At 48.3% G+C, this 25,462-nt stretch overlaps 10 protein-coding genes and 2 non-coding genes across 12 annotated transcripts; 6 read left to right on the top strand and 6 right to left on the bottom strand.

The window, feature by feature from the left end:
- Positions 1-419: 419 nt before the first annotated feature.
- On the top strand, positions 420-4,153 carry M431DRAFT_497635 (hypothetical protein; the record flags this gene model as incomplete). Its single annotated transcript, XM_024917622.1, has 6 exons — positions 420-833; positions 901-1,201; positions 1,269-2,243; positions 2,304-2,365; positions 2,458-3,717; positions 3,779-4,153. The coding sequence occupies 6 exons, from the start codon at positions 420-422 to the stop codon at positions 4,151-4,153; spliced, it is 3,387 nt and encodes a 1,128-aa protein (XP_024772009.1).
- A 334-nt stretch (positions 4,154-4,487) lies between these two features.
- Positions 4,488-5,285, bottom strand: M431DRAFT_510509 (hypothetical protein). The gene has a single exon (XM_024919494.1). It carries the CDS (start codon positions 5,220-5,222, stop codon positions 4,647-4,649), a length of 576 nt encoding a protein of 191 aa, XP_024772010.1. The 5' UTR covers positions 5,223-5,285; the 3' UTR covers positions 4,488-4,646.
- Positions 5,286-6,174: 889 nt separating this feature from the next.
- On the bottom strand, positions 6,175-6,974 carry M431DRAFT_215798 (hypothetical protein). Its single transcript, XM_024913510.1, has 2 exons — positions 6,707-6,974; positions 6,175-6,643 (listed from the first exon to the last, which is right to left on the bottom strand). Exons 1-2 carry the CDS (start codon positions 6,846-6,848, stop codon positions 6,309-6,311), a joined length of 477 nt encoding a protein of 158 aa, XP_024772011.1. The 5' UTR covers positions 6,849-6,974; the 3' UTR covers positions 6,175-6,308.
- Positions 6,975-7,063: 89 nt separating this feature from the next.
- On the top strand, positions 7,064-7,192 carry M431DRAFT_t138. The gene has a single exon. It is a non-coding gene; the product is annotated as a tRNA-Asp (tRNA).
- Positions 7,193-7,284: 92 nt separating this feature from the next.
- On the top strand, positions 7,285-7,415 carry M431DRAFT_t139. The gene has a single exon. It is a non-coding gene; the product is annotated as a tRNA-Gln (tRNA).
- A 632-nt stretch (positions 7,416-8,047) lies between these two features.
- M431DRAFT_510510 (hypothetical protein) lies at positions 8,048-10,674 on the top strand. The gene is made up of 2 exons (XM_024919495.1): positions 8,048-8,242; positions 8,306-10,674. The coding sequence occupies exons 1-2, from the start codon at positions 8,117-8,119 to the stop codon at positions 10,598-10,600; spliced, it is 2,421 nt and encodes an 806-aa protein (XP_024772012.1). The 5' UTR covers positions 8,048-8,116; the 3' UTR covers positions 10,601-10,674.
- A 596-nt stretch (positions 10,675-11,270) lies between these two features.
- M431DRAFT_7756 (hypothetical protein) lies at positions 11,271-14,457 on the bottom strand (the record flags this gene model as incomplete). The annotated part of the gene is made up of 2 exons (XM_024922592.1): positions 11,271-13,963; positions 14,025-14,457. 2 exons carry the CDS (start codon positions 14,455-14,457, stop codon positions 11,271-11,273), a joined length of 3,126 nt encoding a protein of 1,041 aa, XP_024772013.1.
- Positions 14,458-16,528: 2,071 nt separating this feature from the next.
- On the top strand, positions 16,529-17,988 carry M431DRAFT_91011 (hypothetical protein; the record flags this gene model as incomplete). Its single annotated transcript, XM_024924207.1, has 4 exons — positions 16,529-16,557; positions 16,772-17,010; positions 17,095-17,535; positions 17,591-17,988. The coding sequence occupies 4 exons, from the start codon at positions 16,529-16,531 to the stop codon at positions 17,986-17,988; spliced, it is 1,107 nt and encodes a 368-aa protein (XP_024772014.1).
- A 244-nt stretch (positions 17,989-18,232) lies between these two features.
- Positions 18,233-19,330, bottom strand: M431DRAFT_90925 (hypothetical protein; the record flags this gene model as incomplete). The annotated part of the gene is made up of 2 exons (XM_024924199.1): positions 18,233-18,487; positions 18,590-19,330. The coding sequence occupies 2 exons, from the start codon at positions 19,328-19,330 to the stop codon at positions 18,233-18,235; spliced, it is 996 nt and encodes a 331-aa protein (XP_024772015.1).
- Positions 19,331-19,844: 514 nt separating this feature from the next.
- Positions 19,845-21,098, bottom strand: M431DRAFT_90935 (hypothetical protein; the record flags this gene model as incomplete). Its single annotated transcript, XM_024924200.1, has 2 exons — positions 19,845-20,585; positions 20,733-21,098. Coding segments are annotated over 2 exons (1,107 nt in total), but the record flags the coding sequence as incomplete, so codon positions are not given.
- A 906-nt stretch (positions 21,099-22,004) lies between these two features.
- M431DRAFT_484385 (hypothetical protein) lies at positions 22,005-22,830 on the bottom strand (the record flags this gene model as incomplete). The annotated part of the gene is made up of 5 exons (XM_024916194.1): positions 22,005-22,134; positions 22,191-22,296; positions 22,355-22,465; positions 22,642-22,718; positions 22,781-22,830. 5 exons carry the CDS (start codon positions 22,828-22,830, stop codon positions 22,005-22,007), a joined length of 474 nt encoding a protein of 157 aa, XP_024772017.1.
- A 965-nt stretch (positions 22,831-23,795) lies between these two features.
- Positions 23,796-25,061, top strand: M431DRAFT_91734 (hypothetical protein; the record flags this gene model as incomplete). Its single annotated transcript, XM_024924293.1, has 4 exons — positions 23,796-24,062; positions 24,128-24,305; positions 24,359-24,535; positions 24,760-25,061. 4 exons carry the CDS (start codon positions 23,796-23,798, stop codon positions 25,059-25,061), a joined length of 924 nt encoding a protein of 307 aa, XP_024772018.1.
- Between the last annotated feature and the right edge of the window lie 401 nt (positions 25,062-25,462).

Consider the following 25,462-nt stretch of genomic DNA (forward strand, 5'->3'; position numbering starts at 1 on the left):
ATTTTCGCTTGTCATAGAAGTACCGGAGTGGGCTCGTATTGCCGTATTTGCATCAACTAAACGATGATTCGGATGCCGATGACCCGAGTTTGTCGTCTTGGCATCGACAGCCGAAGACGCAATTGGGTCTTTGAAGAGAAACCATCGAAAAGCCATGATTTACATCATATCAACTCATCGGTGGCACCGCTGGCTGGGGTGTGGTGGTTGTAATAGCAGCAATAAAGTCATCGGCCTTGATATTGGCGGGGGAGGCAACCCAAACTCACGACGCTCTCATATATGTGGATATATATATATATATATGTCAAGTCTTTCATGTCTAGATTCATCAAATCATTCACTCACCAGTTCTTCATTAGCAGCTCTACAAAGAAACATCCTACAAACTCATATTTTCATCCCATCACTCTTTCACAATGGTGATCATCAAACAAGACTCGGAGCTGATGACAAACTATGTCTCGGCCAACCCCATCCCAGCCGGCCAGCATTTTGCAGTTTTCAGAGATGCCAACATGGATCCAGGTGTCTTCTCCCTGAGTGAAGACTCTTATCTTTACTTGATCACTGTCATCAATGGCAAAGCCACCAAAATTGACTTTGGAAGCGTATCTGGCATTGTTCCCAGCGGTGGCAAGGTTCAGGCCTTTGCTGTTGTTCAAGCACCGGATTCTACACTTGATATTTGCATTGCCACTCCTGGAGCCACCGCTACCACATCTTCCTTTACGTTGCTCTACGGTGTCACATTTGCTGAACTTCGAGGTCCCATTCCAAGCTCCAAGATTATTCGTGGAGCTTCCTTTCCTACAGTTGACCACATTTACATGGTATGTTGAGTTTTACACTATTGGATACCCAAAGGCCTAGAGCACGATGTTAACACTGTTGTGATAGAATAATAAATCTACGGATACAAAACGCACTTTACCTTTAGTTATGGTAGCATTCCAACGCCCAGACAGACTCGCCAGCACAGAAGATCTGCGCTTTGTCCAATTCATTCAGAACCAGGCGACGTTATTGGGTCCATGGTCCTTGGCTGCGAACCCCAAAAGAATTATAGGCGTTGCTTTGGGAACCTGCGCTCTCGGAGACGGTGTATTTGTCTTGTACGAAACCTTCAGCGGGCCTACACACATTCAGTTCAAGTTCTTCACTGGCAGCACCATGGTCGTGGAGCCAATCTGCCCTACCGGTACGTCACAACTCTCACATTACATGCACACTATGTAGAAATGAATGCTAACCAATTTGTCTCATAGGCGCAACCTGCATTAATTCATATGTGGATCCTACGTCGCATCAGAGCATCCTCCTCATTGGAGGTCAAATCATCACGGCCTTCAAGTCAAGCGAGTACTGCTCTGCCAAAGGCAAGGGAACTGTTATCAACACGGGAGATCAAGTCAGCGGTCTCAAGGACCTCCATGTCACCTTGTCCGGACAGACTTTGAGATTTTGGTACACGACCAACACAGACGCCGTTCACTATTATACAGCACAAAGCACAGCCCTTTCCAATGGAACTGTGATTCCTCTTCTCTCGGAAGGAAAAGGCGGCCAAATCTCTGGTCTACTTTCTCTGAAGTCTGCTGACGGTTCAGATCAAACACTTGTCAGCAGCTTGCTATCCGTGGATGAGTATGGTAACCTGGTCCTCTTGCAACAAGATTCGGTGTCACAGCTGTGGCAAACATACCCCTTCTGGTATGCGTCAGACTTGAATGTCATTGAGACTAAGGGATTCATGCTGCGGATGCATGCTACAGCCACCACTAGCGATGAAGCCAGTCTCATTCCTGGATGCTGGCTCAGAGTCAGCGCTTCCGGTGTTGTACGATGTACCGTCAATGGCCGGTATGCTTCACTTGGGCCTACTGGTCAATGGTATCAGACAGATGCCAAGGGAGTTTTGAACATTCAACTTCAAAGCGACGATGCTTCTTGTTTCGTTTTCTCAGCAGACTCTTACCGCGCTGCCAAACCTGGGTCTCCTGAGACTCCTCTGCAGAACCCGCTCTTGGATCCCTCGGTGAAGGTAATCATGAAGCTTGACAATGTTCAGACTCCCGAAGATGTTCGCGCCCTCAAGAAGCAAGATGGTACTCCTCTTATTCCATCCAATGCCTCGGATGATGATGTCAAGAGTGCTGCTGCATCGATTCAAGCCCTGGTAGATCAGACACGCCAGAATCAAGGGGATAGCCAGCAGTTGCTGAAATCCTTCAAGGCAGTAAGCCTTGTGGCTGCTTCCGGAGGAGAAACTGCTCATGGCATACGAGCTTTCTCTGTTGGAGGCACGCTCAAAGATTTCTGGCATGAGGTTGAGGACAAGGTTGAAGATGCTTTTGATTGGGGTGTTAACCTTGTTGGTAAGTATATGTCTCTCTGGCTCAAAATCTCACTCCCGTACAAATTTCAGCCTTTACTGACTTATTTGTCATTTCAGAGGACGCTGCTGGCAAAGTCTGGCAATTCATTATCAAGATTGGCGACGAAGTCTATTCCTTTATTTTGGATACAGCTTCGGTCATTGTCAAGGCTGTCGTCTGGGTCTTCAAGAAGCTGGGCGTCCTGTTGCAGGATGTTATTGACTTCTTGGGATACTTGTTCAATTGGGATGACATTCTCGCCACTGCCGACAGCATTACCGCCGGATTTAATGCAGCTCTGGACTATGGACAACATCTTCTGGATACTACTGAGATCACAGTCGACTCATGGCTGGAAGAGCTCCGTACCACCATCAAAGCTCAATTACCCACGCTGCAGAATCAAGATTACGACGGCGCTTCTGCTGCTCCCAAGAGCGTCAAGTCAAAGGCCGCCCTTGAGATGACTGCTGCGTCTAATGCTGATGAGACTGACCAAGATGTCAAGTCGGACGTTGCCTACAATTGGTCGACATATTATTTCACCTATGGTGGCGGTACTACAAATGCCGTCTTAACTGATGATAGCACTCCTGGTTCGGCAGAAGACGACCTTGTTGCTATTTGGGACGATATCCAAGATGAGCTCGACACTATCGTCAAACTCTGCACTAACGTCGCCAAAGATTTCCTCGACTTTTTCGACAGCGGGGAGTATGATATCAAGGCTCTCATGGTCAAGATCTCTGGAGATCTTATAGATGCCATAATCGACTCTCTCAAGACCCTTGGAGACATCCTATTCAAGGCCTTGGCTTTGGGTATCAACTTGATCAAGACCCTCGCCAACAGTAACATGGACATCCCCGTTATTGGATGGCTCTGGAAGAAGATTGCCGGCAACCGACCCCTTTCTCTACTGGGACTGGTCGCATTGCTCATGGCCATTCCTACAACAGTTCTCTACAAGGCCAAAGCAGACAAGGCCCCTCCAAAGCTTACGGGTCGACTGACCGCCGATACTTTCGGCCAGTATGTTTCGGGCACAGCTGATCCTGCCCTCGCTAAAGACGTGACCAACTTCACGCTGGCGACGGCCACGAGTCTGGAGTTGGTGTACGGCGAGTTCAAGACCATTTCACTTCTCATTGACAGCGCCTTTGAAGGCACCGGATTGGAAAGCGTTCCGATCGGACCCGTTGCCCAGCTCACCAATGTGCTGAATGCAACGTCACTGACATTCGAGACGATATCCACGTTCATCACCTGGCCAGTCGGTGAGGATCCCACAAAGCCGCCGACTGATACCTCTACAACAGCCAAGTTTGTCAAGTACTCTGTAAGTCTACCTCAAGAAATTGATGAAGAAATCCCAGTATTTCCTACTAACGATAATACAGAAACTGGGGCTCACCGTCTCCAATTTTGGCGCCGCAGCGCTGGCGAACGTCATCGCCAAGGTGAAGAAGGCCGATCAGCCAACCATCAAGCGCTGGAAGGGCACCATCGCCGCCATTGTGGCTGTCCCTACACTTTGTGTTGCCCTCACTAACGATATCCACGAGGCACAAGAAGGAATTGTGAAGACAGAACTTGTCGCCAACCACTTCATTGAAGCCTTTTTCGAGCTTGGCAAGCAGTTGGGATTTGCGGCAGCATCTTGGGACAATGAGATTGAGAGTATTATTATGTATGTCGGGTTGGCGGTGCAGCAGATTTGCAGCTATGGCGGATATGGCTGCAAGATTTACGACTTTGTGGAGACGTATCAGTGATACAATAGTAAGTAGGATACGGGAAAGCGCGTACACCAATGTCTTGTGGCGATGTACAGATCAACATAAGGCTATAAGTGGGAGTCAAAATGCCAGTAGCAAGAGATACAAATTACGAGCCAAATTGACAAGAATTTTCTTTTATATAATGTAGGCCTTGATACCCAGCTACTTAAGTTTGTGAAATGAGTGTAGAGAAGAAAATCGATATATTCAACAGCGATATCCTGAGAATTGTAAAGCGAAAGGAGTTAACACTTTCGACTCCACAAGATATCCTTACCTCGTGAAACTGAAATTGGCCATCAGGTGAGTGTCGTGACAACGAGACGAGTCTGGTTATAACATTTCAAGCTCCATTGACGATTTTCAACCGCTACGATCTAATGATTATCACCAATGTAGTGACGGGAGCCCTGCATGCTGTTGAGCTACCAATACGCAAGGAATCGTTAGAGGAAAGTAGAGTTCTCTTTTTTTGCCGGACGTCTACTCATTGATGATCTGCCTTTTGCGCTTCAGCCGTTGGAAAATACCAGTCTGGATTCTTGACAACATCTTCTGGATCAAACGCGGGTTGTTTCAAGAGGCTTGCCCACTTCCGCGAAAGTTTTGACGAGTCTACCCAAGGAATCGAAGTATTTTGTGGTGACCAATTAATGTTCTTCTTATTGCAGGTCTTGCAATTGGGTCGCCGTAGAACATAGCGAGGGGTGGACTCCCTTGTCCAGCGCGGCTCGGTATCGTCAAACAATTGCGTACGACAGCGGCAACACACAAGCGTCACATTATCAGGAAGAGATTCATTTTCTACACCATTCCGTAGAAAATATGCCTCCCAGTTTGATTTTCTTGGGAGAGCGACGAGCTTGTTCCGGTCTGGTCGAGTGTACTTCACCGAGGGGTCTGCTGGTATGGCCCAGGCACCCAGCTGGTTACCTGGGCAGCCTGGGAGTCCGCACCCATTTTGGAGGAATCGAAGCACATATCTTTGAGGATCAAGCCTTTTAAACCGAGGAAAGGCATCATCAAGAATACTCTGATTGCAAAGCCCACATTTTCGAGGCATGGCTTCGCACAAGGAAGGATTTTCGAAGACCAGATCTGCAATCTTACTTTCATCTTGCCCTATGTGCTCGATTTGTTTGAAATATCGTATGGCGATATCTAAAGCAACGCCAATAGCCCCATGGCTTTGGAGAGTCACTTTCGGCTGTGTTCGACAAAGCAATCTGTGTACTCTCTGAAGGTCGTCTATACTTTCGACAGCCTTCATATTAATTTTCAATCCACGTTGATTCTCAATCCAAACTCGAAGCTGAACAGGGATATCATTCCAATCTAGGAACTCTTCGCAATGGGCAATATTAGAGTAGCTCAGTCCACATATCAAAAGCGCTTGCCCTAAATCGGCGCCATTGAATACGAGTGCGGATGCCAGGTGGTACAGGCCTTTGTGGTCCGTCGGTTTTCCGAGTTCGGGAAATAGCGCAAGCGGTTCTCGTTTTATATTCTATAAGATCAAATTAACCAAGGGTCATAGGGTGGTAAAATAACTAGACTTACCTGAAAGAAATCGTCCATTTTATGATCTCTTGGCACCTCCAATGTTTGTCTAAATTCGGTGAAACTGGCCGGTAAAGATGTTTCTATGTTTGGCATATTTGTATTTAATATGAATGGCGTGCAACTAGAGATTTCGGCGATTGCGGAAGCGTTCATGCTTTGCTGCCTCTTGTACTGCCATGTAGTAAGCCTCCCATAGGTTCCTATTCTATGGGTTTTAGTGTAGAATTGTTCGTCAATAGACATTCCGGCAAGTCTGGATGCTGCCGTCGAGTGCAGATCTTGCATGCGACCTCTTTTTTCTCGCGAACCGTACAACATTCGCTGCGGATGATTGACAAAGGTAACAAACCGAATAACCTTCCAAATACCATCATCAGAATGATTAGTCTGCTCCCATTCCAACCATATTTCGACACCCTTAAAAGCTCCCTACAGCTTAAATGGTGTCAAGTTATAAAGTTTCTGCATGCGATCTCGTACACAGGCCCCCCAACATATATCCACAATGGCGGACATTCGGCTTCTAAGTTCTAAGGTGAAAGATTCATGGATACGGAGAATATCAGCTGGGTAGAACTGAAACCCATCAGAACTGAAACCCATCAAGCGCTTCGCGCCTAGAGAGATGGTCGTACAACAAGCATCGATCAGGAGAGAAACCGATGTCTATCAGTTGCTTAATGCAGACATTTGATTCATCTGCAGTTTCTTGGCTGTATGGATCAATCACTGTGAATGAAGGGCAATGCAAGTGGCATGCAACAGGTGAATAAAGAGAGCCGCTTGGCGGGATGAGGAACGTTGCTTCCCGTACGGTGCCGTAATGCTTCCATGCTGTTGTTTCGGCTTTAACCATGAGATCAAATCGATCTCGAAAACTTTCATTGCCATCGTTGTCTCTTGATGCTTTTGCAAGTCTCGCTAGGTGCCATATCAGCATGGATAATACAAGTAAAATTAGGAAGGCAGCCACCATTGCCGTACCTTTAAATTCTGTCTCCAGTTGATGAAGGTAGGGCATGACATGTTCCAACTTAGCCAGATCATTCTCGTTGAGATGCAGGACAGGGTCTTCGAGCCAGAGATCACCGAAAAGGTGAAATGAGTATGGGTTACTGCTTTCCATCTTTGCATAGGGTTGAAAGTAGAAGAGAAATCGGCTTGTTTGAACTATGAAACATCTACTGGAGCGCAATTGGTATGGAACTGAAAGAAAGAAAAACAATACAGCGTCGCTTTGCGTGTGCGGATGATTCCAGGCGTTTGGTTTGGCACGTTGATAGGCCCATAGCAACTAGGTAGACTTATAAGCATTTTAGAAAAGTCATTTATATAACGAGTGGATCGATAGCTCAGTGGTAGAGGTAAGCTTATCTGGACACAATTTCCAGTTTCAACTTAGACACTAACAAATCTGGTAGCGAGAGATTGCAGATCTCTAGGTCACGCGTTCGATCCGCGTTCGGTCCTTTCTTTTTACTCTTTTTTTCAACTTGCTCCCTTTTTGCCGTGTCCGTTGGCCAAGCTTTATAAGACTAACTAAAATCCCGCTCCATCACCAGGGATCGATAGCTCAGTGGTAGAGGTAAGCGAATCTGAAACATAATTCCCATTCTGTTACACAGTAACTAACAAACTTGGCAGCGAGAGATTGCAGATCTCTAGGTCACGCGTTCGATCCGCGTTCGGTCCTGTTCTTTTTTGGCTTTTTGAACATTTGATTCTCTCCTTCTTGTATGGCTGGACATCTTATTTTTGTATTTCATTTTGCCTGTAGTTTTGATGATCTGGCCTTGGAGGGGCAGTACTAAAGGCAATGTGGAGCAACCCCTCTACACGTATTTCATTGGTACTCAGGTATTGTTACTCGTAAACTCAGTGTATATATCCGAGTGATTGTTGCTATTCTACAAGCCAATTTTCATTCATATCATCTTCGTAAGGCTCATATAGCTGCCTATGTCTGTGATATTTTGTTGATTGAGGCCATTGGACTACCTGACTTATTTGTTGACGGTTTCTTTTCAGCTGGCACATTCTCTCTACCGGGTATCTTCCATCAAGTCTCTTTGAACTCACCACGCAACAACTAGTGATTCTGCGAATGCCTTCTCGCTGTCGAGAATTGAGTTTTTTTTGTTACCTCTACATATTTATCAAAGTCCCCAAAACATTGCTTCCCGAACTGGAGAGCGACGTGCCGACAAGACACGCCTCTGAAGCTACCCTGTACTTCATTTTCGCGCTTATCTTATCGACAAGGATAAGTAAGATAAGCTCGCCCCGACAAAAAAGTTTCCTATCGCTACATGCAGCGGGCATCCATTGACCAGAATCTGGATCTGGATCTCGACAAAATCCTCATCCAGCCCAGCATCTGCACCCGAAGTCGCAATGCCTGCAAAAACTGCCGGCAAGCAGAAGCCGCAGCACAAACCGAACAAGACAGAGCTCAAGAAGCAAAAGAGGAAGCGCGATCATGAAGATCTGCACAAACTCGCGGAGGCCATTGCCCAGCTGGTGAGTGGATGAGGCGCAAGTGCTTTTATCCTGGATGTTATGACTTACCGTGATTCTACGCAGGACCCCAAGTCTGGCAAGGTGAAGACTTTTACTGACCTGTCTGCGGCCATTTCACCTGCGACGGCATCCGGCCTTCACGCATCACACTTCACAAACATGACCGAAATCCAGGAACAAGCAATCCCGTTGGCATTGCAGGGCAAGGATATCCTCGGTGCGGCGAAGACGGGCAGCGGCAAGACTCTGGCTTTCTTGGTACCTGTGTTGGAGAAGCTTTATCGCGAACAATGGACAGAGTTTGACGGCCTCGGCGCTCTCATCCTCTCCCCAACTCGAGAGCTTGCGGTTCAGATTTTCGAAGTGCTACGGAAGATCGGACGACACCACGCTTTTTCAGCTGGGTTGGTTATTGGTGGAAAGAATCTGAAGGAGGAGGCTGAGCGGTTGCTTCGAATGAATATCCTTGTCTGCACGCCAGGACGAATGCTGCAGCACTTGGACCAGACGGCCGGCTTCGACGCGAACAACTTGCAGATTTTGGTGTTGGATGAGGCGGACCGAATCATGGACATGGGATTTCAATCTGCAGTTGATGCGCTGGTTGAGCATCTGCCAAAGTCACGCCAGACTCTCATGTTCAGTGCAACGCAGAGCAAAAAAGTTTCAGATCTTGCCCGACTCAGCCTGAAAGATCCCGAATACGTCTCCGTGCACCAAGACGCAACGACGGCAACACCCACCACCCTTCAACAGCACTACATCGTCACTCCGCTCCCCGAAAAACTCGATACGCTTTACGGCTTCATCAAAGCTAATGTAAAGAGCAAAATTATCGTCTTCCTCAGTTCCGGCAAGCAAGTCCGGTTTGTCTACGAAAGCTTTCGACATCTCCAGCCCGGTATTCCGCTACTTCACTTGCACGGCCGTCAAAAACAAATAGCACGATTGGAAATCACAAACAGATTCACTGCTGCCAAGACATCATGTCTGTTTGCGACGGACGTGGTGGCGCGAGGCATCGATTTCCCTGCTGTCGATTGGGTTATTCAGGCAGATTGCCCCGAAGACGCTGATACGTATATCCACCGAGTGGGACGAACAGCCAGATTCCAGAGCAATGGCCGCGCCGTTCTCTTCCTCGACCCCAGCGAAGAAGAAGGGATGATTAAGCGACTAGAACACAAGAAGATTCCCATACAGAAAGTGCACGTCAAGGAGAAGAAGAAGAAGAGCATCAAGAACAATCTGCAGGACATGTGCTTCAAGTTCCCCGACTTGAAATATCTGGGCCAAAAGGCATTTATCAGTTACACACGGTCAATTCACCTGCAAAAAGACAAGGAGGTATTCAAGTTTGACGACCACGATTGGGACGCATATGCCTCGAGCCTCGGTCTGCCTGGAACCCCACAGATCAAATTCCAGAAGGGTGAGGATATTAAGAGGATAAAGAACGCGCCCCGCCAAGGCATGTCAAGCGACTCAGAGTCAGACATGGATATGGACGGAGAGTACGAAAAGAAGAAGGAGAAGAAGAAGCCCGAGGTGCGGACGAAATACGACAAGATGTTTGAACGAACGAACCAGGACGTTTTGTCAAGCCATTACTCTAAACTTGTGCTGGATGGAGGCAAGGAAGACGACGATGAAGAGGATGACTTTTTGTCTGTAAAGAGAAGACTAAACGACGACGAGGTTGATGCACTTACAGGCAAGGCGACCATCAACAATGCCAAGGTCATAGCCCTAGGCGGCGACGATTTATACGTCGTCGATTCAAAACGCCGTGAGAAAGCCCTTCAGTCAAAGAAGAAGATGGCCAAGTTCATGGGCAGCTCGTCGAAACTCGTGTTTGACGAAGAAGGCAACGCGCACGAAATCTACGAGCTCCAGGACGAAGAGGACTTCAAGCAGCAAGGCCCCGCGGAAGAGCAGCGACAGAAATTCCTGGATAGCGAGACAGTCAGGGTCAAGGAGGCTGACGTGGACGACAAGGCGCTCGCGAAGCAGAAGAAGAGAGAGAAGAAGGAGAAGAGAAAGGCGAGGGAAGCAATGGAGATGGCTGGTGGCGAGAGCTTTGATCCGCAGCTCGGTGAGAACGGCGACGGCGAAGATCCGTTGGCTTTGTTGCGCTCTCTGCCTATTGCTGGGGAGGATCGTAGCGATGAGGATTCAGATGCTGAGCCGCCGCGGAAGAAGGCCAAGAAGTGGTTCCAGGACGACTCGGACGATGAGGATGCCAAGAAGAAGAGCAAGGGCAAGAAGAAGAAGGGAGGCAAGGTTATTGAGGTGGACCAGGAACCTGAGACATTGGAGGACCTGGAAGCTTTGGCTGCAGGCCTGTTGGATGGTTAAAGGGAGACTTGTTGATACCGTTTGGGGAGCATTTCTGGCTGGTGTTGTATATTGGGGGAGGTGTAATTCAGAGCATAATGTTAGCTTACAGTTTAAAAGCACCAGAATTTGTATAAAAAGTCAACCGCTGGTATATTCAGCATCCTGCATGATGCCCTCTTCTATGTCTCTGTTTGCTACATTTTCAAAGCAGAAAAACTCAAAACAAGACAATGATCCCCTCAAACCACTAAAAACCCACGAGCCACTACAAATTAAAAAGACAGGTCAGAGCACACCCAACACACAAAACAGCACACACAAACGCACACACATGCACAAAACTGTCAAAACGAACAAGTCAAGTCATCCAATGTGAATCTCCATTGCCTTCATTTCAAATACGTAAAAAAAAAGTCAACATGTCCCACCATCTGTGCAGAAAAACAAAAACCTGCTGTGTTCGTGAGGAGGGGGTATTCTTCCTTTTTTCCAGCTCCACTGCCCATTCCGAATTTCCGACCCTATCTACGTTTGCGCCTGGCTTCAATAGAAAGATGCTTTCCCACTTAATAAGACGATAGAAGAAAGAAAGAAGAAAGAAGAGACAAAATTCAAGATGAGATCAAAAACCAACGCTCCTGTGACGCCGCCGAATGCAGAAGAATTTCCTTTTTTTGTGTTTTTGTTTTTACATGTCGTCGCCTGGCTCTGGTACTTTACGCCCAAAGAGGCGAATGCGGTAGAAACATGTGTGATTGGGAGCTCCGTAATTGCTCACAGCCCGAACAATCACCTGGTCAGTCTCGGCGTTGAGGGCCATGAGTTCGCTGCTGAGACGGTGGACATGAACGCCATCATGCAGTTCCGCGCCCTCATAGACAAATTGAGTCACCTTGACAAACTGAGGAGGTAGATCAGCTGGAGCATAATTCCAGTCTGACAGGTCGTCGGGGAAGTGCGCCGCTGAAAAGTCCAGCAGACGCTCTCTAGTAGCCGAGTCTTCGATTTTGATGTACACTTCGATGTGACGGGGTCGCGCACCGGGATTTGACGTGGCACCGGGCAAGATGTGCTCAATCACGATATGCTGAGGGATGATTGAGTGGCCCATGATGACGCTCAGTTTGGCACCATGGGGGTTGCCGCGTTTGTTCACCTCACGAGCAGCACACCAACAGTCGCCGTCGTCATGCCATGGAAGGAGAGCTTCTATGGGTGGGTACGGCTGAGCGCCCTTGAGACCCTTGTCATTGAGATATTTGGCATCGGGCCTAAACGTTGTAGACGTTTGTTTGGGATCGACAATGGCGCCAGCACCGACTCCAAAGTAGTTGAGCTGGTTCTTCAGATCCCTGTCCCAGTGCGAGCGAATCCGACCCTTCGCCATGGCCTCTAGGTTCATATCGGCAATGGCTTTGCGCACCAATCCATCAACGAGCTTGGCAACTTCCGCCCGTGTCATGCTTGGGGAGTCATCTTTCTTGGCTAGATCGACAGAGTCGCGAATCAGCTGTTCCAGCTTGGGCTGCAGTTCATTGATTTCGGCTCTCATCTCTGTACGATGGCTGGCAAACTCGTCCCTCAGATACTGTAAAAAGTATTCACGACTCACGACGGTGCTGCCACTTTTGGTGTTGCCCACGTGCTTTTTAATCATCTGGTCAAGGCGCTTGTCAATGTCCTTGTCGGAGAGAGATCCGGTAATCTTCATCTTGTCCAAGATGGGGCGTAGCGTTTGCTCGACCTTGCGCTGGTTGTCAGTTGCCCAAGCCTCCCACATATGTGGCAGCTTCTTGGCTAGCCCATCGTTCGCCTCGTTGATTTTTGAGGCGATTTCTGGACGTCTCGCCAGCCATGCCGCAATATCCTTCCACTGCTTCTCTGACGAAGGCTCGTAATTGCCGGCCTTGCTCTTGTTCAACATTGGGAAACTGCCATCTTTCTCGACCAGATCCCGGATTGCATGCCAGAAATCTTGCGTGACGACGGGTTTTCCATCTTTGAGTGTCATGTGCACCATCTTGGGAACGACTGAGTTTAGCTGTTCAATGGATGATTCATGAAGCTTCCCAGCACCCTTCATCAAGCGGAGATCTCGTAGTATTTGGTTAATGAGATCACCAAACTCGGCATACTGGTCGCCTCGTAGCTCGTTAAGCCCTGGAAAGTCATCCCATGCACTCCGCGAGGACCAGCTAATGGACGGGATGAAATTTCCAATTCGAGAGGCAAGGTCGTCGAACCTTGGCAAGGTTGGTATTGAGACCGAGGGAACAGAAACTGATGGAGCCTCTTCGAAGCTAGGCAAGTTGGCGATGGCAATGCTGGAGAGGACTGCAGCCAGCAAAAGGAACGAAAACCCGCTAATGGTGTATACCAGCGCCTCACCAATGAGCATCAGCCTGTCTCGCAGAGAGTCTGAGAAGAGGCCGAAAAAGGAGTTGACGACGCTTTCTAGGGCGGTGCTGAAAAACCAATAAATGGCCCGCAGGTATGTGAGTGGATTGAACAGCTGTTGCCAGTTGATGGAGTCGTCGGTGAGATCTGAATCGAGTTCCGAATCAAGGTCAGAGTCGAAATCAGAAGACACGGGAGAGTTGATCTCTCCGTTTTGAACATGTCTTGTCTGAGGTTGCCGCCTAGAAGTAAACGGGAAGAGGGACGCGAGAATGCGCCACCATTTCTCTTGGCGCGAAACTCGGCTTTCAGTCTCTCGAATAGTGTCTTGCATGGCGTCGTCCATTTCGCTGTGATCTGTAGGAAAGGGAGAGTCCTGTTGACTAAGGAGAGGTTTGCCTGGCCGCCGGGTAGCGGCAAGGGGAGATAGACGATTTATAATCGTGTTACTTCGAGGAATTGCCGTCCGCTGTTCCTTACCTCGGGGTTGGTTTGCTGGGGCCACAATAGTCGGTGCCTTGGGGATACGCATTCTTGCTGTGGATTGGCTCTGTTCTTGAAGTCTGGTGGTGCCAGTCTCTTGACTTAGCTGCGTGTCTGATTCCGGCGGACTGACAGGCGCAGAAACCCTTCCCCCTAGGAGGCTCTTGACGGCACTCCAAGCTTTACTTGGGGCTTCGATGATTCTATTTGGCGTAGCTTGCTCTTGTTGGTCATTGGACGACAGGGATCGACCCGATAGAGTGGATGACCTTGTCGAGCTGGACAATGAAATTGGTTTGACGGCTTGTGGCGGCGGCATTGGCGATAACCTCAAGGTAGCATGCCCAAAATAATCACGCTCAGCGTTGAAACTCCGCGAATCGGAAACATCACTTTCATCGGGAGTGAGCTCTCCATCGTCGTCGTCATCGTCTTCATCCTCAGATGCTGGCTGACTGAACGTTCGATCAAAGGCTACTTTTGCTGTGTTGCTTGGTTTTGCTGCGAAAATCATTAGCGTTATACTGCTTCTCAAACAATGCGCAGCGTAGAAGAGATGTACCAAGCTTCGCCATAGCAGACTTCAATCCCTGTCTATACTTGCTGTTGTCCCGCCCACGTGATGGTTGATTAGACCCGACGTCTGATCCGGATTCCGACTCGTCGATTTCTCTCGCCGGATTTTGTCGACGAGTGACTTGAGGCTTCAAGTATTGTCCATGACGTTGCAGATCCGCAGCCTCCTCAGCCTCCTGACGTTCCTGCCTTCGAAGAACACCGTTCATAGCATCCTGAAGGGTGGCTGGCATGCCGTCCACGCTGAGGCGGCGAGGTTCCTCTGCAGCTCCATATGTATACTGCCGTTTCGTACTAGGTGCGCCTTTTAGGGAGGGAAAGTCTGGTTTCTTGAAATCCTCCACCTCCGTCCGGGTGTTTGGTCGTCTAGCAGGGTTGCGCTCTCTTGACCGTGGTCTGCCTCCCCTTCCACCATTCATCATGATAACAAAGTGAGAAAAGTATCCTTTAGGTCGTGGCAGATGAAATGAGAGAGCAGTTGATAGTGAAAAGAATGAGAGGCTTTTGAAATTTTGAAAATCGGCAAAATGGAGAAGGTATAAAAATCGAGGACGGATATGCTCAAATAGGATCGGATCGAGGCCCAAATTCACAAAACAAAGACAGCCGCAATCTAATTTTATCCCAAGCCTAAATCCAGATTCGTCGTCTGCTGGGTCCCAGATTCTTTGTGTCCCAGCCAAGATGGATCCTTACTGGGGGAGAGTTGAGATCAACAAAGAGCATCTTTGTTAAGTTGGGATGAGACGCATGTCACCAGAAGGAGCGGTAAGGAGGCGTTGGGAGGCCACTTTGTTTGTGTCCGGAGGAAACAATGAGCTTCTGCAGAAGGTTTCGAAATGCAGGGATGAGATAGAAATATGTTTCGGCGTGTGAGGATGGGATTTGTCTCTTTGAGGTGCCTTTGGGCTTAGTTTGCGCGATGACAACTTCACTGAGGGCGCGGTAGCGTGACGCGCCGAGGCTTAAGCGGCGCATTTTTGGGTGAAGAATCAGGCACGATTGAGCGGGGTCACGTGCGCGTCAGAGAATTGAGGTGCAAAAGCGCAAAGTACAAGTTACACGCTAGTACAAGTTGACGTTTTCATCTTGTTGATGGAAGTCTTTAATCAGGTTCGTGTAATCGATTTTACTCGGAACAAAGAATAGAATAATAATGCAGCCACGTTCTTTTTTTGGGTCATTGCGTGCATGCTGTCTTTGTCAGAAGCTGTGCGGCACAGCCTTGCTACTGTTGGCGATATCATGTCTCAGTAACGTGGGTCCCGGCGAGTACACACTTGCATGTACCTTAGTACCACAAAGAATCGACAGGGCTGAAAACGGAGATAAAGACATTTACAACTCGATAAGACTACAGGTAATGTAGACAAAGCATTATGCAGGAGAGTATGTGCTACATACATATAGTATAGAGTTTGAATATGTTGCCGATCTTTTGTTAAGGAGATGTTGTACTCGTAATACCCAGATCAAGGTGCAATGAGGCTTGACAAGGGTCTTGATGGTGATGCGCGTTTCATCTTTAGCACGGGCAAGCTTTTGCAAACACCACTGATCTGCAGCCAACCGCCCACCGTCATTTTTCCAACCAAGGCACTCGTCCTATCATGCTGAGCAATTGAACCAGGGCCATGATTTGATCACGAAATGAAAAAGATGCACCATCACAGGCAGCAGGGGAGCAATTAATATATCTTAATATAATCATGTAATCAGCAGGGAATGTTACGAGCCAGTGTCGTATTCTGTCCAGGTAGTTTGAGCTTGAACCATGTAAATCCAGGAACACAGCTTGAGGCCAGAATTGCTAGTCTTGGTGCTAAGAAGTCCATGAAGCGCTCGAAAGCCACCGCGTTTGGCTGTAATACCCGTCAAGTCTCGCATAACCCCACCAAAGGGAATTAATTACCGTCTGGCGTATCACTTGCTGGCCAACCAGTGGAAAACGATGCAAGCTAAGCCATCTATTGGAAGCCCAACGGTGGCTATTTTGGGGCTGCTGTAAGCTTTCTGTTCATATCCCTGCTTGGATACAATCGTTCCACTGCAAAGAACCGCTGAAACATGGCGCTCCAGAGACTGTCTACGAGTATGGCTTCACGGCCCCTCCCCCGGCTGCTGGCGTCATCTCCGTCTCCGTCTCTCTCCAGCTATACTCCTTCAGCATCTCACGCTCAGCCTCCGTCTCTGTCTCTGTATCTGGCAATTTCAGCGGTCGGACCTCGAGATCGTCACCGGTCCCAGTTCCAGCGCCGGATCCAGCTCCAGCGCCACCAGCATCGGCACTATCCCAGTCATTCCCAGGTCGATCCGCGCCTATCAAGACAGTTAATAAGAGGCGTATCCGCACCCATAGCACAAACATTATTAGTCGCCCGTAGCAATAAAATCCGCTCCCCCCTCTCACTCTCGCTGTCACACTCACACCGGCCTGGCCTCTTCTTCTCTACCGCAACTTCTCACCTGCAATCCAGACGCTCAACCACAATGGCTGTCGGAACTGTTCTCATCACCGGGTACGGCTCCCCCTCCATTCTCTGCTCTGCGATGCTCCGCCAGCCCAGCAAATGTGCGCGCTTATCGCCCCTCGCTGCCCCACGCAGCGTTCTCGAGGACTGATTGCGCCGAATTGCGTTGAGCTGGGCGAGCGTTGTCGTTGCCCATGATGGATGTTTTTGCTTTTGCACTGAATCTTTTGGACTAACATGCTTCTCTGCGCCCAATCCGCAGTGGCACGGGCTACATCGGCTCCTTCACGACTCTAGCCCTGCTCGACGCCGGCTACGATGTCGTCATTGTCGACAGTCTCTACAACTCGTCCAAAGTTGCGATTGACCGGATCGAGCTGCTGGCCGGCCGCCGCCCCGACTTTTACCAGGTCGACATCACCGACGAGAAGGCGCTGGACGAGGTCTTTGCCAAGCACCCCGCCATCGACAGCGTCATCCACTTTGCTGCGCTCAAGGCGAGTTGAAATGCGACACCAGACAGACGAAGCCAGCCGTGACAAGGACAAAAGAGCTAACAGCAGCTTTCTTTTCAGGCCGTCGGAGAGTCGTCCATCATCCCTCTCGAGTACTACCGCGTCAACGTCGGCGGCAGCATTGCGCTCCTCCAGTCCATGACCCGCCACAATGTCACCAACATTGTCTTCTCCTCCTCCGCTACCGTCTACGGCGATGCCACTCGATTCCCCGACATGATCCCCATCCCCGAGCACTGCCCCATTGGCCCGACCAACACCTACGGCCGCACCAAGTCCATGATCGAGGACGTCATCACCGACTACGTCAATGCCCAGCGCACCAACCTGGAGAAGGAGGGCAAGCCCTTCCAGCAGTGGAACGGCGCTCTGCTGCGCTACTTCAACCCTTGCGGTGCGCACCCCAGCGGCATCATGGGCGAGGATCCTCAGGGCGTTCCTTTCAACCTGCTTCCCTTGCTGGGACAGGTTGCCACTGGCCAGCGCGAGAAGTTGCTGGTCTTTGGCGAGGGTAAGTACCAACTTGTATGGATATTTTCTCTCGGCCGATCCTAATGATTCTACAGACTACCCCTCCCGCGACGGAACCGCCATCCGAGACTACATCCACGTCGTGGATCTTGCTCGAGGCCACTTGGAAGCCCTCAACTACCTCCGCTCCAAGCAGCCCGGTGTCAAGGCCTGGAACCTGGGCTCCGGCCGTGGCAGTACCGTCTTTGAGATCATCAAGGCTTTCAGCAACGTCGTCGGCCGCGACTTGAAGTACGAGGTCGTCGCCCGCAGACCCGGTGATGTCTTGGACCTGACTGCCAACCCCAAGCTGGCCAACGAGGAGCTGCAGTGGAAGACTGAGCTCACCATGGAGAAGGCCTGCGAGGACCTCTGGCGGTGGGTCAGCAACAACCCCCAGGGATACCGACAGGAGCCGCCGGCGGAGCTGTTGGCTGCTATCAAGAAGGCGTAAAAACAAATGGATATATTAGCGTTGGAAAAATGCATCGAAACAAAAAGAGCAGAATTGGATGTGATGCTTTTTAAAAATAGACATGAATGACCAAATTTAGTATTTTCGTCAGAATGAGCGTCATCTACGAAATTGGATGTTTGGACAATGGATCCGTTTTTCTCGGCGATAGAAAGAGAACAAATACCAAAAGAAGAAATACAACATGTAATGATTTTTTATTTATAGATTGAGTGAAAGACGTCTAGTTGATCTTAATCAGGAGCTTGCCCGTTGTCTTTCTGCTTTCCAGATCAATGTGCGCCTGGGCGGCATCCTTGAGGGAGTAGATGTTGTGGATGTTGACCTCCAGCTTCTTGGAGATGACAAGGTCAAAGAGCTCGGACGTGTACCTTTCAAGGTCTGCCCTTTCAGAGACGTAGCCGTTGACGATGGGTCTCATGAGCTTGACGTTTTTGGGACCGAGCTGCAGGATGTTGACAGGGGGGACAGCTCCAGACTAAGGAGATTCATTGTTAATTCATCTTTGTCTCATCATCTCATTGTGTTTCATTTTTTTCTTTCATTCTTTTTGTGTTTCAGCAATGGAGTGAAAACTTACAGCGTTGCCAAATGAGATGAGGTGGCCCTTGAGAGCAATCATCTGCAGATCGGCATCAAACGTCGCCTTGCCAACACCGTCAAAGATGGCGTCAATGCCGTGACCGCCCGTAATCTCCTTGACCTTGCTGACAATGTCATCGTTGGAGTTGACTAGATAATCCGCACCGTGCTTCTTGGCCAGCGCAAGCTTCTCATCCGTGCTCGCCGTCGCAATGATCTTGGCCCCAACGCTCTTGAGCATCTGCACCAACAGCGTGCCCACGCCGCCCGCCGCAGCATGCACCAGCGTCCACTGCCCGGCCTTGACCTCGCCCGCCTCGCGAATAAACGTCCACGCCGTCAGGCCCTGCAGGTAAATCGCCGCGGCGTGCTCGCTGGACAAACCCTCGGGGATGGCCACGACCTTTTCGGCGTCCACGGCGGTATACTCGGCGTAAGTCGCAGACTCTCCGCCGGCCATGTAGGCGACGCGGGTTCCGGGCGCGAATCTGGAGACGGAGTCGTGAACGGCCACGACCTCGCCTGAAGCCTCGCGGCCCATGGTCAGGGGGAAGAAGGGCGCGGGATAGAGGCCGGCGCGGAAGTAGGTGTCGATGTAGTTGACGCCGGCGAAGTGGTTCTTGACTAGGATCTGGCCTGCGGAGGGCTTAGGCACAGGGATGTCGTTGTATTCGAGGACTTCGGGGCCGCCGTTTTTAGCGATCTGGACGGCCTTCATGGTTGCTGGGATGGGAGCCATTTTGGTGGTGGAAAAGTCTCTACGAAAGTGAAGTTTTGGTGTTGTGAGTGTTGCTGGAGTTGTTTTTGTTGAGAGCAGTTGTAAGCTTGAAAGGGATGAGGGGCAGAGGGGTCGATGAAGTCGATGAGGGGCAGCGAGGGAATGAATATAGCCGCGTCTTATCACTGAATGCGATTGTCTAGAGAGGATATGCACCGATCGTGACGCAGCTGCAATTGGCTTTGAAATGTGCATCATCTTGCCTCGTGCTTATCCAATTGTTTCCCTGAAGCTCGAGCTGTCCGTATAAGTTCCATGTATACCTACGGGTAGGATCGGGGGTGAATCGGCGTCGTATTAGTAATGTCGTTATCCCGCCCTGTTGCGGTAGTTCGACACGCAGGGCGCATCCTCGGCAATGAAAATTGCGGGTTCGCCCTCGTCCGTATACTTCCTATCATACGGGAGTTGAGAAATCAAGCCAATCCCGTGTATTTCCAATTAAGATAGGTACCTATGGATTTCATCATCATCATTAACCGCTGGTAACCATGATGATTGCTGCTTCCACAGCCTTGGCTACCTCATTGCTAGAATAGACAGGCCCAGTTTTGGCGCATGTTCCAGCGAGGGCCAAGTTCACAGTCAACTGCGGTACACTTAGCTTCAGTTTCAGCAGCTCTTTTGAGGCCTCGCTGAAGCAGTTATTATTTGGCATTGGAACTGTTTGATCCTCGATGCCACTCTCAACTGTACATGTATTTCGTGCTTTCATGGGGTCCAAGGAACGCTGTTCGTCCAAGATAATCTCGAGAGTGTCGTTGTCAATGACTCTCGCTCCAAGATGCGCAAGTTCTTGCAGAACCCCTAGCACAGTGAGCAGCTTAGGCTGACGGACAGAGGGCTGATGATCGATATCAGCATCGTAATCAACCTCGAAGCAAACGTCATCGAGTGGCGAGTAACTTGCCCAGCGCAGAGGGGCATCATTTTGACTTGTATGTTTCCAGAGATATCCTGACGCGTGTGGTAAAGCCTTTTTTCCAGGGCCCAGGAACCATCTCAAATCGAGTAATATTTGTTCGCGAGTCCGCGTCCGGAGCGTTGATCCAAAAGTACGATGGACGTCTTCAGAAGGTGCGGACCCCGAATGAAAGAGCACAAAATACGCTCGAGATAAAGTGGCCTCGACTAATTTAGACGCAAATGAGTTCAGATTCCTCATGAGCTGCTGACACTGTACCGATGCTGGTTGATATGTAGGCTGGGACCGAAACTCCAAACTTTCTCGGAGCTGGGTTGGTAACCATGAATCGTTCATTACAGCCCATTTATTAGCAGCGCCACTGCTTTCTGCAAGGCTGATTGCTTGTTGCATAGATGGGTTGGATGGTGGATCAGCCTCGATTGAGGTGGATCTTACTGGACCTGATTGTCTATTGTTGGAACGTGATGATGATGGCTCTATAGAGGCAACATCAGGGACTGAAATGCGCCGCTTCTTTCCGTCTGCCACATCAGGTGGCTTCGTAGAAACTTCTTGATGATGATCCAATGTTTTGGCAATCTCCAAGATTCGTGCCATGGAACGCTGAAGATCACTCAGCACAAGGGGATGTTGTGTGGAAAAGCCGTCGATGCTGACGACCTTGTCAGACAAGCTAATGTATAGAGACAACGTTTCATGAAGTGCATTTTCGAGTTGCTTTATCCGATTTTCTTGTTCACCATCTGCTGCTTTTCGCCGGTCACGGAATCTTTGTTGAGCTTTTCGGTTCTGTTCGCGCCGGTCCTATATGGGTCGAGCAGTGCATCAGCACAGTGAATCTGGTCAAAGAGAGGATTGATGCCAGCTAGATGTAATATAACTTTTGAAGAATGTCTAGGACCAACCCTCTTCTTCTGTTCTCGCTGGGTGTTTGCGGACGTATGTTGGTGGTATCCGCTGTCCATTGAGCCTTTCAACGACGAGGTAATGTATCGTACGCTACGAAGCAATAATTTAAAAAATGATATGATTGGAGTCAAAGATGATACAAGGATATGAAGAAATTCGCATCCTCATCTCAAAAACTGCCGGGAATTGGTAATATACCTAATAAGTAGTAGTGGCTCTGCGGCTAAGGGGAGGAATTAGTAATAAGCCAGCAGGAATCTGACGCTCGGTTCTCTGATGGGAGTGCGTAGTGGGATGAGCTCGATTACTCAACAATACCTCAGGTGGACGGCCGTTTCGCTAAGCTGGGACATAGATTACAGAGCAAAGGTTTAACAATTAACCATGTAAACCGTCTTTAACCTTGATTATACTCCGAGCAAGCCGCTAATACCTTATTACAAGAAAGAACCTGCATGCATGCCGAGATGTCGCCACCAGTGCCTAAGGAGCCATTGCGTATTGGCAATAAGTACTAGGTAGTACTAATAGTACAGCCGTCTCTACCTAATTATCTAGAATGCATGGATACCGAATTTTTCCTTGGTGGGTTAAAAGTGCCTCGTTTCCGTATCGGACTTGTAACAAGGAAAAAGCGCACAGGGCCAACGGGCCGCTGTTCCCATGAGGTCATATTAGTTAGTAATTTTGAAGTTTACGAACTTTTTTTTGTTACAGATAACAGTAGCGAGAACAGGATATATAAATCAGGGTTATTTAGTGTAGCATCGTGTACCTAGAATAAGGAACGCAGCTGTACTATTGACTAGCTATCTTAGTCAACTTTCCCGTGTCGATATCATAGAGAAGGCCGGTAATCTTGGTCTCCTTCTTTATAAGCGGGTGATTTCTAAGCCAAGACACATCGTTGTTTATGCTCGCTTCGAAACTGTCATCTCAGCGTAAGCATTATACCAATATTCTCGTTTAGGAAACCCGACTTACTCTATGATTCCTAAATCTTCAAGGTCCATTTTCTGTGCCTCGAGCGGGGATATGGCTTCAATCTTCTCGCGCATGTAGTCGGTGGACCTATGGGTAAGACCGCAGTCTATGTTTCGAATCAGATTTCTGTTTCTACTTGATCTCAAGGATATCAACTCTCTTACCGGTGTGATGGATGAGTATTATCTCATTGATTCCAATGAGAGTGTTCAAAATGGCAATGTCACTTATGGCCAACCTGGCCCGCCCTCCAGCACAGCGTACAACTGGGAGATCTGTGCGCACAATATCAGATAGTTTCTCAAAGTTAACAAGGCATTACGCCTGGTGGAAGATGTACCGCCAGTGGAAATGCCACAAAATTCTTCGGCATGGACTCTTTGGTCTAGGCAAGTAACTGATGCAGTGTTGTGTCAGCAATGAAACAACTCTTTAATTAAGGATATCATACCAATGATTGTTCGGGTTGTACTTTTGAAGTTTTCAGCTGTAAAGTGGTAGGACCCTGGATGGCTAACAGCGTACTCCCTGTGACTTTGTTTAGAGGCTCCGGCCATTTCACGTCGTAGGCTTTTGTAAGAGCGACTCACGAATTCCGCTCGAGAACCTCCTCTGATGAATTCGGCGCCGGGAGACCCATCTTTAGTATGAAATAGGCACGATATTCAAAATAAAAAGTTTCAGTGTTTCTGAAGACTCTGTGTCGCTAGAGATGTGAGGTAGAACAAGCTTTTTCCATAATTTACGATGGAAGAATGCAACAGTTTATATTACCGCCATTCATACATGCCGATGGCATCGTAAATTGTCTATAGGCAATCCCTATGCTGTTTGCCTGTTCATGTCCTCGCTTACGAAAGATTCGTTATCACATCATCAGTTCAAGATTATACGGTTGCGTTTGTAAATAGGTTACATATTTACAGTCGAACTTACGTGAGCCCATCTTTATTGTCAGACTGATGGGTCATCTGAACACTGTCCAAGATTTGTTGTATTCGAAGAGAAGCTATTGCTATTTATGTATGACTAATCTACTTTGGACAAAAGTGGACTCAATAACGACCTCAATATCTTGATTTGTCGTGATTGTCGTGGTTGCGGGATGTGGGCGGATCGGCATGTTTACGTACACACTCCGAACCTTACGGGACAAACGAGAGAGCTTACGAAGAGCGACACGGTCTTTGGAATCATTTTCAATTGATGTACAGAAGAGAGAGAATCCGAGCTGATTGTATCTGTAAGCTCTTGAATTAACAGTCAAGAGATAACGTAAAGAGCCGTAGCTGAAATTACAAAAGCTGTTTCCAGGACGGAAATAACACGAATATTTGTCACAAAAGTTGTTAAGCAGATATCTCTCAAAGGGGTATCACAATGATAATAGGAACAGAAGAGGAAAAATAGGTAAAAAACGTAGTAGATTTGTGTGATTTGTTTCAAGTACGAGGGTTTGAAATGCTTAAATATAAAATATCCTGCTTGTAGCTATAAGCTATGATATTAGGCAAGCTTCGTCATCGTTGAAGCGGACAGTTGAAGAACTAATTCCTGCCCAAACCTCCAATACCCACAAAGAGACTGACCATAGTCTGCGACAATATGCGGCCTTTTGAGTACGCTATTCCTCCTGGAAGCTTGGTCTTAGTGACTGGAGCCAACGGATACATTGCATCACACATTGTCAACGAACTACTTGAGCTAGGATTCAAAGTTCGTGGCACAGTTAGGGAGGAAAAGCCTTGGATAGATCGCTTTTTCGAGGAAAAATATGGCAAAGGCAGATTTGAGAGCATCGTCGTACGCGCAATGGAAGATGATAAAGCTTTTGCCCTTGCCGCAGCAGGGACAAGCGGAGTTATTCATGTGGTGAGACCCGGCCTAGACAACCGATTTCTTTGCAATATTTTGCTCACTTCGTTCAAATCGTGTAGGCCTCAGATGGTAGTTTCGCCAATGAGCCTGACAGGGTTATACCAACCGTCAAAAACGGCACGATTCATGCTCTTCAGGCGGCTAGCCAAAGTTCAGTGAAGCGTTTTGTACTTACATCATCGTCTGTGGCGGCAATTATCCCTGAGACAAACAAGAAGGGAGTCACTATCGATGAGAGTAAGTATTAAAAAGCAGCTCCGCCTGTGCCCAACTAATCTGATTTCTCCTAGGTACATGGAATGATGCAGTGATCGAACTTGCATGGAGCGGCACGGCACCGGAGAATGCCAAAGGGTATATTGTATACTCGGCTTCAAAAACTGAGGGCGAACGTACTGCATGGAACTGGGTTAAAGAGAATAAACCTAGCTTTACACTGAATACGGTTTTGCCAAATTGCAATGTAAGTGCACCCATGGAATTACTTATTTGGCTTCTTATAGATATGCTAATATAACGTGGCAGTTCGGCCCCCTTTTAGTACCCCGGCATATGCGCGGCTCAACGATGGGCTTCGTTCGTAATTTTTTTCATGGTGACTTCTCTGCTATAGGCCTACTACCACCTCGTAAGTGAAAAAGAGGCCAAATTTATCTTATTTTTACGTTAGCAAACTAACATTTTATCTAAGAGTATTTCGTCGATGTAAGGGATACTGCTCGTCTCCATGTGGCTGCGCTACTTGATCCGAAAATTAAGGAAGAACGGATATTTGCTTTTGCACAAGAATATAATTGGACGGATGTACTTAATATTTTGCGAAAACTACGCCCTAACCGACAATTCCCTCTCAATCCAGAGAATGAGGGCCGCGATTACACCCAAGTCGCCCCGAGAGATAAAGCTAAGAAGATTCTACAGGACTTTTTCGGTCAGCCAGACTGGGTGTCTCTGGAGGAGAGCTTGGCTGCCGGTATTGAAGATCTTCAGTGACGATATAAGTCACAACGTGTGGGCATATGGTTCCGTATGTATTATTTGACAGTATAGCCTCGACTTCATATCATGGCTTTGATTATATTTCGAGCCAAGATTGAGAAATAAAGTTGGATTCACTGAGAAACCATGTCACTCTCTTCCTATTGACGTATAATTCTACATATGTATTAAAATAGAAGCTTTCCGAGTGCTTTGTGCTTGAGGCTTCAAATTATAGATCCTGCTATTCAGAATGGCTAGTCTAGCTTGCAAAATTCGGTACGATGGAGGCTGTTTAAAAAAAGGTGGCCTGCGCAATTGTGAATACTAGTTATTTACCACTCTATTCTCATCACATTCGTATGTAGTCCCGACTAGAACTATTCCCTTACGACCCAACTCTTCTAGTTCGCATA

Source organism: Trichoderma harzianum (genome assembly GCF_003025095.1).
Source record: "Trichoderma harzianum CBS 226.95 unplaced genomic scaffold M431scaffold_10, whole genome shotgun sequence".
Classification (NCBI taxonomy): Eukaryota; Fungi; Ascomycota; class Sordariomycetes; order Hypocreales; family Hypocreaceae; genus Trichoderma; species Trichoderma harzianum.

Excerpts from the sequence above, each read along its gene's own strand:
- M431DRAFT_510510 (XM_024919495.1), top strand. The coding sequence starts at position 8,117 with ATGCCTGCAAAAACTGCCGGCAAGCAGAAGCCGCAGCACAAACCGAAC. Across the intron at positions 8,243-8,305 it reads CGGAGGCCATTGCCCAGCTG|GACCCCAAGTCTGGCAAGGT; the intron begins GTGAGTGGATGA and ends GATTCTACGCAG.
- M431DRAFT_510509 (XM_024919494.1), bottom strand. The coding sequence starts at position 5,222 with ATGCCTCGAAAATGTGGGCTTTGCAATCAGAGTATTCTTGATGATGCC.
- M431DRAFT_215798 (XM_024913510.1), bottom strand. The coding sequence starts at position 6,848 with ATGGAAAGCAGTAACCCATACTCATTTCACCTTTTCGGTGATCTCTGG. Across the intron at positions 6,644-6,706 it reads ACTGGAGACAGAATTTAAAG|CGAGACTTGCAAAAGCATCA; the intron begins GTACGGCAATGG and ends TATGGCACCTAG.